Source organism: Gadus chalcogrammus, chromosome 7, assembly GCF_026213295.1.
Source record: "Gadus chalcogrammus isolate NIFS_2021 chromosome 7, NIFS_Gcha_1.0, whole genome shotgun sequence".
NCBI lineage: Eukaryota > Metazoa > Chordata > Actinopteri > Gadiformes > Gadidae > Gadus > Gadus chalcogrammus.
The window spans coordinates 28420947-28440011 of NC_079418.1; the positions used below are offsets into that span (position 1 = coordinate 28420947).

General features: G+C 46.0%; 1 protein-coding gene across 2 annotated transcripts; it reads right to left on the bottom strand.

Moving 5' to 3' along the window:
- Positions 1–1023: 1023 nt before the first annotated feature.
- Positions 1024–17690, bottom strand: LOC130385850 (flotillin-2a-like). 2 transcript variants are annotated; one of them, XM_056594580.1, is made up of 11 exons: positions 17476–17690; positions 14579–14654; positions 11288–11378; positions 8746–8869; positions 7688–7806; positions 7148–7261; positions 6606–6725; positions 5289–5503; positions 4635–4818; positions 3691–3840; positions 1024–2868 (listed from the first exon to the last, which is right to left on the bottom strand). In XM_056594580.1, exons 1-11 carry the CDS (start codon positions 17522–17524, stop codon positions 2818–2820), a joined length of 1293 nt encoding a protein of 430 aa, XP_056450555.1. In that variant the 5' UTR covers positions 17525–17690; the 3' UTR covers positions 1024–2817. The 2 variants fall into 2 exon arrangements, with proteins under 2 accessions (XP_056450555.1, XP_056450556.1); XM_056594581.1 differs by lacking the exon at positions 11288–11378 and adding an exon at positions 12103–12193.
- Positions 17691–19065: the final 1375 nt, after the last annotated feature.

The following is a 19065-nucleotide window of genomic DNA, read 5'->3' on the forward strand; positions in this document are numbered from 1 at the left end:
TTATCGGAGAATGACAGCAGAACCGATGGGGTGGGGCCGGAGGCGGGTAAATACTAACACGTCATTATAACACAAACATGTGTTGAAGGCTAAATAGACAATCAGTGGTTTGGCACGCAGTGCTACTCGAAATCCCTTCCCCCTCATGAGCAGGGCATTAACCCTCGTCATGTGTTACACACTAAAAAAACGTATAAAATATGAAGCAATAGGCTTACTACACAACTCATGTTTCTGTTGGCTGAAATGGTCCAATTCACTGCAACACGGTTTTTGCTACCGAAATGTAATATTTCAAATGTTTCAGTTTGGTACAAAACAAAACCAAAAAAAAATACTGTGTTTTTATCTTCCGATGATCTCGACGGTTTGACCTGGGATGACGGTGTCATATAAATACATTCGTAGACCACTTCCAACGCAAAGATAGAAATGTTATTCATGTAAATACTGTAGGTTACAGCATGACAGGCCTTTATCACTGAGCTGTAGTAGTGAGGGCACCAGGAACCAGGTGTATCATTATGTTAACGATGTGTCTGTAGACATTCCCGATCCCATAATGACCGTCATGAGATACACCTGTGGTAGTCTACTGTTACCCCTTTTAGATAAGGGCCTGTACTGCTGCTACTCCAGGCTGGTCTAGACGTCACTCCCAAATCATCACCTGAAGCTTCAGCCTACAGACAGAAGCAATGAACTCGACATAGACTGTACCATGAGTTCCTGTTGACTTTACATGTATTCCAAAAGAGAAAATAACCCAAAGAAAAATAACTGAATATGTAACCATGTGTACGAGTAATGCATGAGATAATTATCTCAGAATACTAAGAAACGTTAACTTTTCATGGCAAAAAACAATCAGCTGTTATTGTGATTAAACGAGATACCTCCAAGTCCCAAGAGAAGGTCTCATTTACTTAAGGGCTCTATTTCATAGAACCAAACATATACCATGACTTTAGCTTAATGCAGTTTTATTTTGGTTTATGTTTGAGACATGGGGTATCGACCCCCTATCGAAATGACCTTTGAATTTGAACCAGAATTTGTTTTTTGCCATGAAAACCCTTCCCAGAATTCTGACACGATAAACTCATTAAATCTTGAGTTAATGCATTACGCTTCTGTACATATGAAAGGATATATATCTTATAAAATAATAACTGTAACTTTCTTTACAATCAATTCTATAACGTTTCTAAAAAAAAATACAACCATCTGCTCTCCAAGAACAGTGGAAAATATACTAGATGCAATAAAGTCAGAGATTCAAGCTGGTGTTAAAATGCAATTCGACAAAAAGAAAATCATAAGAAGACAGAACTCAATAGTGTAACAACACTGGGGGTCACGGGGGTGATGGTTAGTTTGGGCAATTTAAAGCTCCGTTTTGGTATGCATATGTACTCTAGAAGTTGAGGTAATACCACGAGGTGGGAGGAAACCTGAAAAGTCTGCTCTAGATTTCCTGATTAAGGCTAATTTGTGTAACGGTGTATGGCTTCAACATGGCGCACGGACCGGCGTCCATCTGCGTGGACAAAGCGAGTGGATAGAGGGGGGCCTAGCAGTGAGCTTACGTTAGTACAAAGTAGTACAAAGATTCACTTTGGATGCAAGACATCAAAAGCACAACGAAGACGAGGAAGGAAATCCATCTGGCCTGGGCACTTGAGTGATTGGACAGCACATCGGATTAGGGACGTGCTAACGCTACAATATACTTCGGACGGGACAATCCTAACAGCTCACACACCCATTGTTCCCACCCCCCCCCATGTTAAGATGATTCCAGCATAGAGGATGCCGAGACTGTTCTGCTTTGTGCGTTTTGGCTTCAGAAGTGAGTATCTGACACTGTGTTCTTAAGTATCAGTGCCCAATAAACGTAGTGCTTGGTTAGTGTTTCCACCACCAAGTCACATCGAGAAATGTAGTGCCACACTAAAGGGGCCGACTATGGTTCCACGTCGACGCAACGCAAGGGCCACGCAGACGCCTCGACGCAGTCGTGAACCCGGTTTGGTTCTGCGTCGGGTTTTAGCGAGCGGACCAATCACAGCCCTTGCTGCTGCGTCGCCTCGACGCAAGGTAAACATTTTTTGGAGGCTCACGTCAGGCCCGTTGCGGTGGACGCAAGGAGGGTCCGCAAGGACGTAAGGGGTCCGTAAACCCCCTTGCGTTGCATCGACGTGGAACCATAATCAGCCCTCAAGTGGGCTTTTGGCATTAATCCATCAACGTTTTGTCAAAGACTAGGGATCGGTTCCTCGTCGGAATTACACTCGACTTTAGGGGGGAGTTTACGCCTCACTCCCGGCTACGTTGTACTCGATACGGCCGCTGTAAGCCATGATCACATCGATGGATGGGTACCGTGGTTGCCGTGATCAGCTACCAACGGACGCTCCTTGGTGGGGTAGGAGAGACACATGCCGTGCCCGTTCCGGGGAGAGTGACAGATGTCCTCGGGGCTTGGTGTGTGCTGTTTAAATCATCATCGTTTTTAAAAAACGCAAAGCAATCCAGCAAAAAGCACAAGCGCGTTCTAGTCCATTAGAGAGAAGCCACCATGGGTTTGTTTTCCCTGTTTCGAAATAAAACACAAACATGTGACATCTAGATATAAAATCTTCTTGTTAGGTGTTGTTGATGGTCAAAGGCAGTCAATACATAGAGAGACAGAGAGAAAGAGAGAGAGAGAGAGTGTATAATACAGGAGATAGAGGTAACATAGGAGTAGTAGTGTGTAGGATCGCCATGCATGAGGCAGACAGTATTGTAACAGGCTCCAGTGATCCTGGCTCCTCAAATGGCCGACTGGCTCTGATGGCCGGTGAGCTGCTGCAGGAAAGGCATCTGTGGGAGGAGGAGGAGGAGCAGAAATAGCCTGGATTAGATTTAGATGGGACTTTTATAGGATCATCGTAGTCACGGCGCTCAGAGACCCTCTCGCACACTCAAGACTACCGCTGAAGCATTCTGTGTGCTCTCTTTCGGGTTGCCCTCTGGGCCGTCACACCATGGGCTTCGGGACAACTGTCGTAAAGATTTGGCCTGTTGAGACTTGAGACTGCAATGGTGATTAAGGGCTATACGAATAAAATTGAATTTAATTTAATTTAACTCCTCTTTGAGAATATAGGGGATGTAATGTCGCTAACAATTTTTTTCGGAATGGCGTTAAAAGTAAATTAATTACTTGAGTAAGAAAGAATACATGACATGAATGAATGTTCAGTGTATGGAGGACCAGGCTAGCTCAACTCGGTGAGAGCATGTTGTTATAAACCACAGGGTCAGGGGTTTGCATCCCGCCGTGGGAAGGCATGGGCTCACAGTATTTTAAGGCGCTTGGGACAAACGTGTCAGACGAACGAAACACACTTCCTTCGTAACTCAAAACGACGGAACGGTAGTTCCTTCAACCTTAGTCTAATCTCCAGAAAAAACGTTGAGCATGAATCCACATTTTAAATGGCGACGGCGAGTTTAACGATGAAGACACCGCTGGATACAAAGACACTTGTCAGGTGCCAGCAGGTATATAAAGGGGTACATCAGCGGCGTTTACTTTGTCATGTCATGTGACAGCAGGCATACAAAGGGGTACGTCGGCGGCGTTACCTTCATCATGTCATGTGACAGCAGGCATACAAAGGGGTACGTCGGCGGCGTTACCTTCATCATGTCCACCCCGGTAAGGGCGTTGACGGCCACGGGGAGCTCGGCCAGCAGCCTCGTCACCTCGCCGTTCACACGGCTGTTGTCTCCGCTCATGATGATGATCTCGTTGGTCCTCGCCAGCGGCGCCGCCACCTTGGCCGCGATCTGAGGAAGAAGAAGAAAACGAAAAAAACGATTAGCGTAAGAAAATACAATTCTATGATCCGATTAGCCCACATTATTAAACAAGGCTCTTCACCCACAAATCCACGTCTGTATATTGTAAACGTATTTACGATCGCACACAGTAACACACTACAGCAAAAAAAAGGTAAGCCACAGGTGACTTCAAAACCAAATGCTGGCTAAGTATAAATTACAACAAAAACAACCCTAAGTGTAAATCCTAACAAAAACAACATCCGCCTGGCATACCGATGCGACGCGAAGCCCCGATCAAACACAACGTCCCTAAGCTACAGTCACACGGTCTCTGCTGCTGCATGAGCGCTGTAGAAGAAGCAGGTAAACCTCCCTGGTTCACTTCTTACTTAACATTTATGAATGGTGGTCTCTTAAAAGGTGACATATTATACCACCAGGTGTGAGTGTGATTAGCCGTTACAAGCCGTTTTGAAAACCGGCCTCTTCTAACATCACAAGTGGGCGTGTCCAACTAGATTGTATGACGGATAGATAAGCGACGTTTGCAACAGTCCACTGGGTAGGCTGGTAGACTGATCTATCCTGCACGCATCTAGGTGGACACGCCCACATGTGACATCAGAAGAGGCCGGTTTTCAAAACGGCTTGTGACGGCCAATCACACTCACACCTGGTGGTATAACATGTCACCTTTTACTCCAACCGATTTTGCTACCCAGGCCTCCGTGAGTCTGTAGCCCCACAGCTAGCCCCACAGTATGCCCCGTTTGGGGGGGGGGGGGGGCACTCCGTACCTTGGGCAGGGCCTCCAGCACCAGCGCCGTCTGGGCCGCCTCGCCGTACTGCAGGTACGCCGCCGCCTTCAGCCTCATCTTCTCGGCCTCCGCCTTGCCCACCGCCTCGATGGAGCCCGCCTCCGCCTCTCCAATCAGCCGAATCTTCTCCGCCTCCGCCTGGGACGTCAGCACCTTCTTCATCCTGGCAGAGGGGGGGGGGGGGGGGGGATCGGAGGAGGAGCACATTGTGATGCACAGACAGACAAACACACGTCTCGATAGCACCACCGTGTAGCATCGGCCGGGGATAAGTAGTGGGCAGGTGGGGTGAGAGGTTTTGGACCACCTAGCCAAACAGTACCCACCAGGCTTCCATTCCTCCCCCCCATGCATCCTGAGCAAGAAGCCTACCCCCCCCCCCCCCCCCCCCCCCCCCTTAATGTCATGTATCAAAAGCAACAAAACAGTAAAGTACAGATACTCTATGGATAGTGTGTGTGGGTGATGGCGGGATTGAGCAACCTCCCCCTGGCCCGAGTGACACTCGTTGGACTCTGGGGCTGGTTGAGGTTTCACAAAGCCACATCCAGTGAACCCAGTCCCATGACGTCCCATCGGGATTCACTGTACGTCGCCTCCGCCGCCGAGGCCCGGTAGGAACGGGGGACTCACTTCTGTCCCTCGGCCAGCTGCTCGATCTTGTAGGCCTCGGCCTCGGCGGGCCTCTTGACGGTGGCGATGAGCTCCTTGTCCATGCGCACGATCTCCTTCTCCTCGATGGTGATCTGCTTCTTCCTCTGCACCACCTCGATCTCGATCTCCTCCAGCCGGATCTTCTGCTGCTCCTTGGCCGCCTGCAGCACGTAGGCCAGCTCGGCCTCTGCTTTCTGCAGGGGGGGGGGGGGGGGGGGCGGAGACGGGTGAGGTCGAACGGTAGGGCTGGACGGTGAATCGCACTCAAACCGACGACACGATGTAATGGAATGCTAACATGCAAACCTTCAAAGGCTGAGATAATAATATTAAAACAAAATCTATTTTGTGTTTCTTTTTTTTTTTTTTTTTGCTATTACTGTTCCTGACTGGAGATCAGTAGGATTCGTATTTATTTTTCTTTTACAATTCAATAGTTGAATAAAGATGTTATAATATCAATTCATGCATACATCTATCTCAACATATAGACCTGGCCTAAAGGAAAGAGCAGTTTATATGTTGACAACTTCCAATGTTGTGTTGGTCATACTATAGAAGGATTATTGCTTGTTTATTGAATAAAACAGAATATTAAAATATATATATATAATTGCACACTAAATCGCAATCGCAATATTGGACGAAGTAATCCCAATTCGATTATTTCCCCAAATCGTTCAGCCCTAGGGGTCTTGAACGTGGGGCGGACTCACAGGGAGAAGGGGAATAATTCTCCATGTCCGTAGCCTGTTTGAAGGCCTCTCTGAGCATGACCAAAACTCACTAAAACCCAACGCAGAACCAAAACAGGTTCACGACTGCGTCAAAGCGTAAAGGGCTGAACCATAGTCAGTCCTTTACCCGTGCATATGGGCTCCTGAATGACCCGCTGTCTTTAGGACTTTCCTCCTCCCTGCTTATTAGTGAGCTGTCCATGTATTCACTGTCCAACCCCTACCTGCTTATTAGTGAGCTGTCCATGTATTCACTGTCCAACCCCTACCTGCTTATTAGTGAGCTGTCCATGTATTCACTGTCCAACCCCTACCTGCTTATTAGTGAGCTGTCCATGTATTCACTGTCCAACCCCTACCTGCTTATTAGTGAGCTGTCCATGTATTCACCATCTAACCCCTACCTGCTCCTTTAATGGCTGTTTGCTGCATTCCCTGTCTAAGTAAATAAAGTGGGATAAGTTGGATGCATCAATCTCTAAACCCTACCCTACCCCCTAACAAATACAAGCATAGACATATGAATAGAGGGCATCGCGTGACATGGTGATAATCTTACCTTTGTGTTGACCTCTTGGTTAAAAGAAGCCTTCTGCATTTCCAGTTCTCGTTTGGAGTCAGCCATCTTTGTGTCAGCCTGGAACTTGATATCCATCATCTCCCTCTTGCAGTCTGCTTCCTGTTGTAAACGATGAACCACAGTAAGATGGTGTAGGAAGCTCACTCACTATACCCTAGAGGTTTATCAAGCCAGATTGAGCGGTATTGATTGAACGACTTGGGAGCGTTTGCTTGAGTAAAGACTACAAATCCCATGGGAGCATTAGCATGTTGAGTGGTTTTCGTTTTTTTTAGCATCTTGCTATAAGTTACAGCTGCTCTCTGTGCTAACGTTAGCTCTCTGTGCTAACGTTAGCTCTCTGTGCTAACCTCATCTCTCTGTGCTAACCTCATCTCTCTGTGCTAACCTCAGCTCTCTGTTCTAATGTTAGCTCTCTGTGCTAACTTCAGCTCTCTGTGCTAACTTCAGCTCTCGATGCTAACGTTAGCTCCCTGCGCTAATGTTAGCTCTCTGTGCTAACAGACAGATGTGGGTCCTACCTTGATGCCAGCGTCTCTCTCGGCCTCGGCCACCCCGATGTCGGCGTCCCTCTGCACCGCCGCCGTCTGGGTCTTCCCCAGGGAGCTCAGGTACTCCACCTTATCGTACACGTCCTGTCGGGGGGGGGGACGGGGGACACACACTCCAGTCAGCCACAGTGGTTGCAGAACAATCGCTGGCCTTCACATTCAACACGTATACGGTATCGGGCCCGGGCGCTAACGTGGCTAAACTAAGCCACCTGGAGGGTTCTGGATTGTTCTGGAAGGGTTCTGGGGGGTTCTAGAGGGTTCTGGGGGGTTCTGGAGGGTTCAGGGGGGTTCTCGGGGGTTCTCGGGGGTTCTGGAGGGTTCTGGGGGGTTCTGGAGGGTTTCGGGGGGTTCTGGAGGGTTCTGGGGGGTTCTGGAGGATTCTGGAGGGTTTCGGGGGGTTCTGGAGGGTTCTGGCGGGTTCTGGAGGGTTCTGGGGGGTTCTGGGAGGTTCTGGAGGGTTCTGGAGGGTTCTGGGGGGTTCTGGAGGGTTCTGGGGGCGCGGCATACCTTGATGGTGAAGCTGAGGATCTCGATGCCCATGCGGCCCACGTCGGGGGAGGCCACCTCGCGCACCAGCGCGGCGAAGCGGTCTCGGTCCTGGTAGATCTGCTCCACGGTCAGGGTACCTGGAAGCACGGGGAGGGGGGGTTGAGTCCTCCTCTGGGGTCATGGGGCCAGTTTAGACCCAGCCACTCCCTGGACCCGGACCTACTCCGTTCTCTGCTGGGTTCATTGAGCTGGCCTTTGGTTTGAGCAACAGACCCTGACCTGGGGTCTTCAGGTTATGGGCTTTATAGACCCTCAGACAGTCTACGTCAGGGGTCACCAACCTTTGGGAACCTGAGAGCTACTTCATGGGTACCGAGTCATACGAAGGGCACCTGGTTTGATACACTCTTCTGAAATAACAAATTTGCTCAGTTTTCCTTTAGTTATAGATTATTATTATTAATGATTAATGATACTCATCTACGTGAAGACACTGATCATGTTAATGATTTCTCACAATAATTATCAACAATCACTTAAAAAAGGTGGGAAATGAATGAGCTGTGCTATTTTCAGAACAGGCCTCATATGGTCCCCGCACGCACCCTGGTGCCCGCGGGCACCGTGTTGGTGACCCCTGGTCTACGTCATCAAGAAGATGCATTTTCGCCACAGCAGTGGTGTTGTGCACCGGTCATTCTCTGCTTCGGGTTGTTGTTATAATAAATGGCAGCTTAAGGCTCACCCATCATATTGATTGTTTGTTGTTGTTGTTATCATTGTTGTCTTTTGCTATAATTCATGGCAACCTTAGTGTCCCCTATCATATCGTTTTTTTGTCGTTGTTGTCATTGTTGTTGTTGTTATAATAAATGGCAGCGTCACCTATCTTATTGTTTGTTTGTTTTTATTGTTGTTGTTGTTGTTATAATAAATATCAGCTTTAGCATGACCTATCATATTGTTTGTTGTTGTTGTAATCGCTGTTGCTATAATAAATAGCAGCGTCTAATATCATATTGTTTGTTTGTTTTTTGTTGTTGTTGTTATTGTTGTTGTCGCTGCGGCCCTCTCACCGAGGATGGAGCGCAGGTGACCCTCCAGGGTCTGCAGGATGACACTCTTGATCTCCGCCACCGTCTTCCCCAGGAACTGTTCGCAGGCGTAGCCCAGCAGCTCGGTATCGGTCATCACCTTCACCTGGGGCACACAGCAGACAGCCGCGGTCAGCGGGCGGCAGACACGCACGCACACACACACACAGAGACACACACACACAGGGCATACGCACAGAATAATACAACCATGCACATTCACAAATTAAAACATGTTGCATGCGTACGTTTGCTATGATATATACATATACTGTATATATATATATAAGTATACGTATACATGTGTGTGTGTGTAAGCATGTACATAGTGGTATGCATGTCTCACATATTGGAAGGCTTGCAGGTGATATCTGTAAATGAGTCCCATGATTATTTGTATCTGTGCGTACCAAGTTGTAGCGAGCTTAGAAATTGACCCATTTTACATGTGTCTTAAGCCCGTTCATACAATGATGTTATTGGACTTAAACAATTCAAGATACGACTGACACTGTATACTGTTGATGTGGTAACACTGTTGTGGTAATACTGTAATACTGTTGTGGTAAAGGAGGAAACAGGGAGAAGAACAAATGTTTAAATATGGAATGGATCTGCTGAATGGCCACATCACAAAGACCTGCTTTTCAACAGAAATCAAACACCCGCATTAAAATGAAGAAAAACACAAACGTTCGATGAGGGAAAGGTCACACTAGGGGAGATGCCTCAACATCTATCTTGCCCCCCCCCCCACCCCCCACCCCCACAAGATCTCAGTGAGTAAAGTGATCATAAACAATATGGCAGGAGGAAGGAGAGGCTGCTGGTTTCTGTCCTTCACAGCGAGCTGAAAAATAGGGAAGGGGGGGGGGGGGGGGCATTTGGGAGGAGAGGCAGGAGGGGGGGGGTGAAGGCAGACGTGCACTATGACCAGGAGACCACACACGAAAATAAACACACACACACAAAGGGCAAAAGGAATGAGGATGAAGATGGCGGTCATTTCAACAGTGTTCAACGACTTGGGGGGGGGGGGGGGGGGGGGGAGAGGGTTTGGGGCCAGAGCCAACCACCACACACTGGGCAGACGTCGAGGGGGCGAGGGTTGGGCCCTGCATGCATCGGTCCCTCTTATGCCCTCTTCCACCCCCTCACCTTAGGCCCGCCCCCTGGCCCTACTTAGCCCCGCCCCTTCCTCCCTCTTTCCCGCCACTTCCTTTCCACCTCCATGGACCTCTGTGTGTGGCCAAAGGTTCGATGCTCTGCTTTTACAACTTTACAAAAGCCAGTAGGCTTTCAATTGTGCGTTACCAGTTCACCCAATGTAAGAAAGCAACTACCGCAATCTAACGTAATAAAGGGTGTATTTCATTATGCTTTTGAATCCAAGGGTTGAAACTACCTTTCACTGTTTGCTTTAAATAAAATGGATTGGGGGGGGGGCTTGGGTCTTTAAGCCCCCTGATTTCAGGAGGACAAAACACCCGTTATCGTGGTAACAATCTACAATGGCATTGGCTTAGATGGGACCAATCATAGTGTGGAGGGGTAATTGGTCCTAGCGCCACAGTGCGCTCACAGTGGATTCATTGTGAGAGGGGGGGGGGGGGGGGGGGGGGGGCACAGAAGAGAGGGTCACTGGAATGGGAACAGGCAACCAAAACAAAACAGCATGTAAAAACATTCTTATGACAGACGGCAAGACGGCCGCATCACAAACAAACACATACAGACACAAGCCCTGAAAACGATCTAACATTTCCGTTTATAAAGTAACCCCGTGAAGACTTTTATTGTGGTGACGGATAAACGGGCAGCCAAACAAACCACCTCACAAACAACAAATACATTCAAGAATAATAACTAATAATAACACAACGAATAAATAAATCAAATTAAAAAAGTACAATCAATACAACTTAAAGAAAATATGTATGATGATGTAGACAGTTTTGAAGACCATGTTATGGAAATTATTCATGTGTGTGTCTGAGTGTCTATTTTTTGTCTGCAGTTGAAAAGTGATCAAGAACCCCAGAAAGCCGTTATAAAGCAGCGCTGAAGTCTTGCTCTGAGACCAGAAGCAGGGTCAACCCTTCAGGGCTGTTTGGCACTGGGCCCTGCACTTAACACTGATGGCGGTAGTCTCTCTACCGACCACGCCAGTAAAAACCATCAGAGGAACACATACACATCTTCGGTGCAAATGAAACCCAACGTAATGCTGCATCAAATGACTTAAAAGCACCCCAAAGATGTCTTGCGTGTGTGTGAAAATGAGGCCAGTAAAAAGGAATGCAAACGGGAGCCTAAAAAGTCTCCCCATCCAACGAAAGCCATGAATAAAAAAGAAAAAGAATAAAAAACAGCAACTGGTTCAGCCACGTGGGGTGAATGCAAGCGGGAATGTGCGTTAGGCATGTAACGGTGGGGAGGGCAGGGGGAGGGATGGAGGGAGGGAGTGGAGTCTGGCCTGGAGAGTGGAGAGAGGCATTCCCAGAGAGCGTGGTTTTGGATTTACCTGTGCCACCCCAGTGACTGTTAAAGCTACACCCTCGGCTGTCTCTACATCCTCACACTTGGGCTGCAGGGTCATAATCTCAAGGGTTATCCTGTGAAGAGTGTGGAAAAACAAAAATAAAAATAAAAATTGGCAATGTTCAGAGGGGGAAGGGGAAGCAAAGGAAAGAGAGAGAGAGAGAGAGAGAGAGAGAGAGAGAGTGAGGGAGAGAGGAGGCAACGCGGACACAAGAGGATCAACAAAAAAAAAGTAAACGCCAGCCCCTGGAAAGACACTGGTTCCCTTGGCAACGGAGATGGATGAACCACCGGGACTCACAATTTTTAACATTGCATTTTTTTTAGATAATGAAATTTGTATTATATTTATTTTTCATTTTAGATAACTCTTTTAAATCTGATTTAATTGATGCCCAGTCACCATTTGAACTCGGTTGCCAAGAGAAGCTAGTTGAGCGTTAAAGTGAGGTGAAACCCAGGTTAAAGACAGCCGTCTCTCTCTCTCTCTCTCTCTCTCTCTCTCTCTCTCTCCCTCTCTCTCTCTCTCTCTCTCTCTCTCTCTCTCTCTCTCCGCTGCGGTGAAATAAGGAAGATGAAGGAGGGACAGGAAGGGGGAAGGAAAAAAAATAACAACAACACACGAACATTAGTTTTGTTAGTCCGACCAAAGTTCCCCTGTGGCTCCCTGAGTGTTTCAACACAGCAACACTAGCCTGCCCGGACCCCCCTCTGTGGTGGTGGTGGTGCTGGTTTTGGGGGGTGGGGGGTGAGGGGGGTTGTTTTTATGGTTTCCTTTGACTTATTGCGATGAATTACCTGAGCCACCCCTGTCACATCCAATGGAACCCCCTCCGAAGTTTCGATATTCTCACAGCGACAGAGGATGGTCATAACCTCCAGTGACATTCTACGCAGGCGGGCGGGCGCGGGGGGGGGGGGGGGGGGGGGGGGGGGCGAAGGGGGAGGCGGGTAGCAGAAGGCACAAAAAAGTAAATTGGAAAAACAACTGGTTAGGCAAGTCAGTAACCAAGGTTACATATCAAGAGGACGGAGGGAGAGGAGGAAGGGGCTGGGGGGGGGGGGGGGGGGGGGGGGGGAGAGAGAGAGAGAGAGAGAGAGAGAGAGAGAGAGAGCGAGAGAAACTCGTTGACCTGTTGTGTTCTCTTGCTGGCACCGTGCGTGCTCTGCCGACGCTGGGCCAGATCTTCATCTACCGCTGAAGGGCACCTTTGTATCCGCTAAGCTAAAGCTGAATCCGAGCTAGCCTGCTATTGCCTGTGTGAGTGCTAACGGTGGATCAAAGTGGATAAGGGGTAACTGGATATAGATATGTGTTTATTTATACGTAGTGAGTGGCAGATGGTTAGTACGTTCCTGTCCTGGCTCGATTCGCAACTTCGTAGATAAAACTGAAAACAACATGAAGACAAAGCCTAAAACAATGATTTGCCCTTTTATTGTTGACAGCTTTATCATCTAAGGATGATGCAATCACTTGTTTGTTTGTTTGTTTACGTGGAAAATGGCAGGTAGGAGGATCCACCAGCCAGGGAAACTGGCACCGATATTACATCTGCAGGCTTTTAGTCTCTCTCACACACACACACACACACACACACACACACACACACACACACACACACATACAGTCTCCCTGGGGAAATTGGATCAATGACTCACCAAAACCCATCAATGAATGATGGGTTGGACATTAACATGATTACTGCTTCCAAAGCGGGGAGAGACAGTGTTGTTAGGCTCCACAGCCCCCAGGCCTAATGAGCACACACAAGGCTTTTATCTCCAGTGGCTAAGACCCTAGTCTCCAGAGAACTTCAACCGACACGCTAATGCCGAGCTGTGTATATTGTTGTAGTCTTTTGACGGGGGGGTGGGGGGTTATTGTGAGTGTTTCAAATCAAGCAGGGAAATTCCTAGACGAAGGGAATCACTCGGGTGTAGGCCTTATCGGCTAACGCTACTGCTAAATGCTAGCTAGGAGACAAGGCTCTCCAGCAGTTGGTAACTCTATCTCTGAGAGGAATACTACCACGGTGCCTCCTAGCAACTAGACAATGACTAGCGCCTTCGGGAAATAAGTGACGGCAGTAACAGGAGCACAGAGAAAGGGGTTAGGTCGGGAAGTGTGCGGTCAACAAAGCAAAGCTGGTTAGCGAGGAGAGAGGAACCAGACACAAGGGCCACAAGAGAAAACGGCACAACAAATAGGGTGACGCTTAACTCTGAGGGTACTTTAATCAACCAATAATTAACATGAGTTAAGTGAGGCAGTGATAAGCATGAACGAACATGAACTTCCAGTTAATCAACAGTTAACTAATGTTCTAGACATCATGTATAAATGGTGTTGTTGACTAAGGTAAGAGTGTTCATGTTCCCTCAATTATTAATTAATACATTATTTAATAGGGTTACAGTAAGGGGTAAACACCAACCCACAAACCCTAACCTCAGCCCCTATGCTGATGCTAGATAGTAATGCGTATCACTGCATTTACTAATGTTGATTAATTGTTACTAGACCTACAGTTATCGGTTAATTAACCATTAGTTAATGCTTATTACTGTATTGACTAATGTTAACTAATGGTTAACTAATGTACCCTTATTGTAAAGACAGGAGAAGCAATTTATTAGGTGTTATTTTTTTCGACAGAGATTGTAATGAGTATTGTTGGAGATTGTCACACATTTCACAACTTTCTATTGATGTTGAAACTTATCTAGAAATGATGTAATTATTAACATAACCTCAATCATTAACAATATAGAGTCTACAATACATTTAAACGATAACAAACCGAGATGAATCCCCTGTTTCCTACGTTCAGAGAGAGAGATTCAGCTGCATTCCTCATTTAAACAAGAACACTATAAAAATAACACGTCTAATTCTCAAGCCGGACACTGATACGGGTTAAATGCTAACGTGCTAATAGCTGAGGATATAGACAGCGAGTATGTTGTATAAATAATTCCGCTCTTTCTAACCTGTCTCACCAGTACTCTGCTGTTGTGTATACAATATTCTGTATCTAAACATTAGTTGGAAACACTGAAAGCAAAAGCAGAGCAGTGCTTAGTCTAGTTAACCACCTTCGACGTATAAGAATCATGCTGCCACTATCTGAGAATATACGCATATATTTCTCTTTTCTAACGTCCGATAGACTGACATGTTAACATGACGGCTAAACGTGGCATCGTGGCATTATTTATATGAGAGGGGGGCGGGGGTGAGAGGAACAGGGGGGACATGATGACGCCTTACCTCTGGATGTCCGAGATGAGCCACCAGGCCCAGGACCAGCCCCCCACCACATAGGTCTTGGTGTCGCCGCAGCCACCTGCAGGGGGTCAAAGAAGACCGCCTGATCACCGCACACTTCATCAACGCCACCCCCCGACCCCGCCCCTCACAAACACACACAGTCCAACGGCGCTCGGCAGGATCTCATTGTGTTCCGATGACGGGGTTTCACTCTTGACAGTGAATGTCCAGATCCATTTTGGCAGTGCACAACCTTAACCCTGACAGGGTTAGGGGTTTCGAATCGCAGTGGGCACACCCGTGCTTAATATGCATGCACTTTTGATAATGGCCATCGAGAAATTGGCATAAGCAGTATTATATTCGGATCTGATTTGGTTTGCTCCACTAAAACAATCCATGTCCTTACGCCAACGTCTCCACCACGAGAGGGAAGTGGAGCCTGCCCTCTGTCTCCTTTAAGCACCATCAGGAGACATTGTCTGTATTTTTCCTCGGCTCTGTTTAATTCTGACAGCATTTAAATGTCATTTCAAGACAGACCAAAGTGAGAATAAGGCTGAGAATAAGGGCTCTACTCTGGGGAATGATGCTTTGGTGTATACTGTACATGACTAGCTGGCTGTCAATAGCCCGGGATTTCCTGTTCAAAATGAAAGACGAAAAGCTCCATAATTGTTGTCTCTCGGATTATTGTTACAGATATCCAACCGGGGTAGATCACCTGTGTCCCTTGGCATTTTGGAAGGGATAAGCAATCAACAAACAACAAACACACAAGGATTATATGTGCTCTTTGTTATAATTGGATTCTAAGCAACGGATATCCTTCATGACTTAATCAAATATGCATCATATCTAGGAAGCTTCAAAGTTAAAGCTTAATTTAGAGTTGTTATTAAGCTTAATCTTGAAAGGTTTGCTAGAGCCCATGGAAAGCTACAATTCATCTATATACATTCACAAGTAAGATGATTCATCGTGATGACTTAGCATTGTTCCAAATTGGTTCATGGTCTTTCGTTCCAAACCATTTGCATGAAAATCATTCCATAAGCCCCATGGCCAATGGCAAAATCTAGCGGCCAAAATTTTGTTTGAATACAATTGTTGAACTTAAAACCATGATTAATTCATTTAATTTAAATTCAGCTTTAACTTCCAAAGTGAATGCCATTGAATCACTGTTATCCTCATGATGCAAAACACATGCAGCCATTTAAAGTAGGTGTGAAGAGGATAAATATAGGACAGGCGTGAGACATCAACTCTCTCATCGTATATAAACGACTAACAAGGAATTCCAGTCTGTTAACAGGAACCATGTTTCCAACACAGTTCAGCAGCCATTCCCTCAATCAACTGAAACAACCTAATTCCTCATCTTCACTACCGCTTATCCAGGGTCGGGTCGCGGGAGCAGCAGCTCTAGCAGAAAAAATAAACTACTTAATTGTGTTTTCAAGTATTTGAAAAGCCACAAGCGGTTTCAAATCTGCAAGAAGCCCTGCATTAGCTCTGTCACATGACGTACAAATAGTGTGCCTCACAACTAAGTTATTTAGGGAAGAGAGACAACAGACATGTCTTTAACAAACAATACCTATCGGTTCACAGATATATGGGCACCAGAATTGACAGCCTTCCAGCAGATAGTGAAACATGAGCCACAACACTATAGCTTGCCTATGCTGGGAATAATGAGTTAAGCCTTTTGAGAGTTTCTGTGTGTGTGTGTGTGTGTGTGTGTGTGTGAGAGTGTGTGTGTGTGTGTGTGTGTGTGTGTGTGTGTGTGTGTGTGTGTGTGTGTGTGTGTGTGTGTGTGTGTGTGTGTGTGTGTGTGTGTGTGTGTGTGTGTGTGTGTGTGTGTGTGTGTGTGTGTGTGTGTGTGTGTGTGTGTGTGTGTGTGTGTGTGTGTGAGACATTCCCAGCTGCCATGCGTGAGGCAATAGACAGGAAAAGGGGGTTGAGGTCTGGTACCTGAATCTGTCCTCTCGTAAAGAGTATTTGAGGTCGGACATCTTGTTGCAGCCTAAATACAGTCACATTTCCCCGAAGGACTTTTTTTTTTATTACCTATTTATACAATTAGAACTAGCCCAAACGGGTGGTATTTTGGCGTGTCTGAAACGGTGTAATAGCAGTGGTCCACCGACGTCCTAGGATGCGTGTGAGGATCACACGCGCGGAAGGGACGGGGGGCCTCCCGTCCCTTCCTAGCCTCAAAGGCATTACTCAAATACCAGGGCCAAGTCTGTAAAGGCGATGGAGATGGCAGAAGATGCCAACGAAATAAAAAGGTTTCCACCAGGATTCAACCCGCTTTTACATGCAACGATATGTACAGCTACGTTTAAACACAACATACTCTCGTTTAAAGACAACATTTAACATCTGTATTTTGTGCTTGGGCTATATAGGCCTAGGGATGCAACAGATTTCAAAGAATGTGTGTAGTTTGCAACGGGGCCGCGGTAGCTTTGGAAGTATATTAAAAAACAATCGAATAAGCGTGCCATCTAGTCGCACAATTCATAGAGAAATGTGAAAAATCGGAGAGGAGAACACACCACTGGAACGAGAGCGAGGGAATGAATCCAGGACGGTCTGCTCACTTCGTTTCATTCCAATCCAAATGTTAGTCCAGTAGTGCTTACTTTATTACATTCATTGGTATTTTTGCAGTAATCGCTACAAATGTAATCAAGTTTGTAGCGTTATAAGCAGATCCTCTCGCAGAGGAACGAGTCGACGCCCGGTGTTGTTATTCCAGTTCCTCCGGAATAGGCGCGTTCTGTGCGGCTATTTTTATATACATATTTCTGGGAACTCTGAGGCTAGCTAGACAAAGCGATTCAAACAAGATTTGACCAGGACATTAATTGAATCCAACGTACCTGAAACGACCAGGGCTTCATTGGGTCCCACGGTGTGGCAGTTTCCCATATTTATTTGTGAATGGGCCGCTTCTGCCTTTGAAAATGACAAATAAGCTAAAAACGACGATTACAGAACGATATGTTTTCGGATAGGATCGCTTGTTGTTGTTTTTTCTTCCTTTCAAAACACAGTCCTTGCACCATCCCGCCCCTGCCCCTCCTTTATCAATACAATCCTATTCTTCTCAAAATGGAGTACCTCGTGATGGAGATCCTTTCCCTTGCCCCTCCCCAAGCACCCGGGGGGCGTGGCTAGTGGTATACATCCATACTACTAAACGATGATATAGTCGTAGTATGTTTTGTTTTTTTTTACAATAAGAACGTTAAGTATTTCCCAGTCAATGGGTCTCCTTTAAACAGAATGCTCAACTCTCCATGCTGATTATATCAAACACACCAATGTGATATGCTGCAGTACAATTAGCAATGTATAATGACAAATGTGTTAGGCCTACCACCAGTAACTGATGGTTGTGAATAAACAGAGGCAATCATATAAATTGTTGAAGCCTTTTTAATACGGATTGTAGGATAGTTGGAACACAGTGCAGAGGTTATTGCAATTTGGTAATTTCCGATTTGGGTTTCTGCCAACGCCTGGCAGAAACATTTTGGGCATCAGGTTCTCAAGCGCCAAAAAAAGCGCACCGATCTCTTTATCAGTTAGATAAAAAAATACACATATCGTTATTATTACTGAATAATAAAGTTAAATACAGTATAACTGTAATTAACTATAACTATAACTGTTACTCACATTTATTTCAATACCTATAAACTCACGCGACCCTTTAATTTGGTAAAGTAAACCATAAAACATGAGCATTAGTCTGCTCGGACACGGACAATATATGATCAAAATCGCAACGGGGACAATTCCCTGAACAAACCACCAAAAAGGGGGATGGTTATTATTATTCCAGGGTGGCTGTTTTGAGATAGCGATGATTGGTTTTCAAAACAGGGACAAACCATTCCGAGGCCTTGCCTCGTGCAAACACTATCGTTTTCTTGCGGTCACCAACGGAGGAGGTTCAGGGTGAGGGAGAGGTGGACGTTGCTCTTCATCATCATTGATTTCCCTCGTATGATTGATTGTGCCAACAGCACCTTCCTGTGGCTCTCAGTGGCCTAACACATGTTTTAGGAGGTTATGAAATGTAAAAATAATCTATTGAATTATGTTTTTTATTATGTTTACACAAAAATATTCAAATCCTCTTAACGATTCATATTCACCATCAAAAGTCAAATTAATTTGCAGATACATAAATACATAAAAGTGATATGCGTTTTTTCCAAACAGCTGAACTTTTGAGTTAATATTAGTAATTAATAATAGTATTCATATCTCTAATTATTTAAATTGTATGAACTTAATGAATGGATTGTTGTTATATGGTCGGCCAATTTGTGGATTAGGCGTGTCGGCGAAGTGATTAGGCCCTTCCACCTTTGGCCTACCCTGAATATTATACAACAATTTACAAGTAAATTGTTGCTTTTATAACATCTTTTATAATCTTGCCTCTTCTTCTACATGCG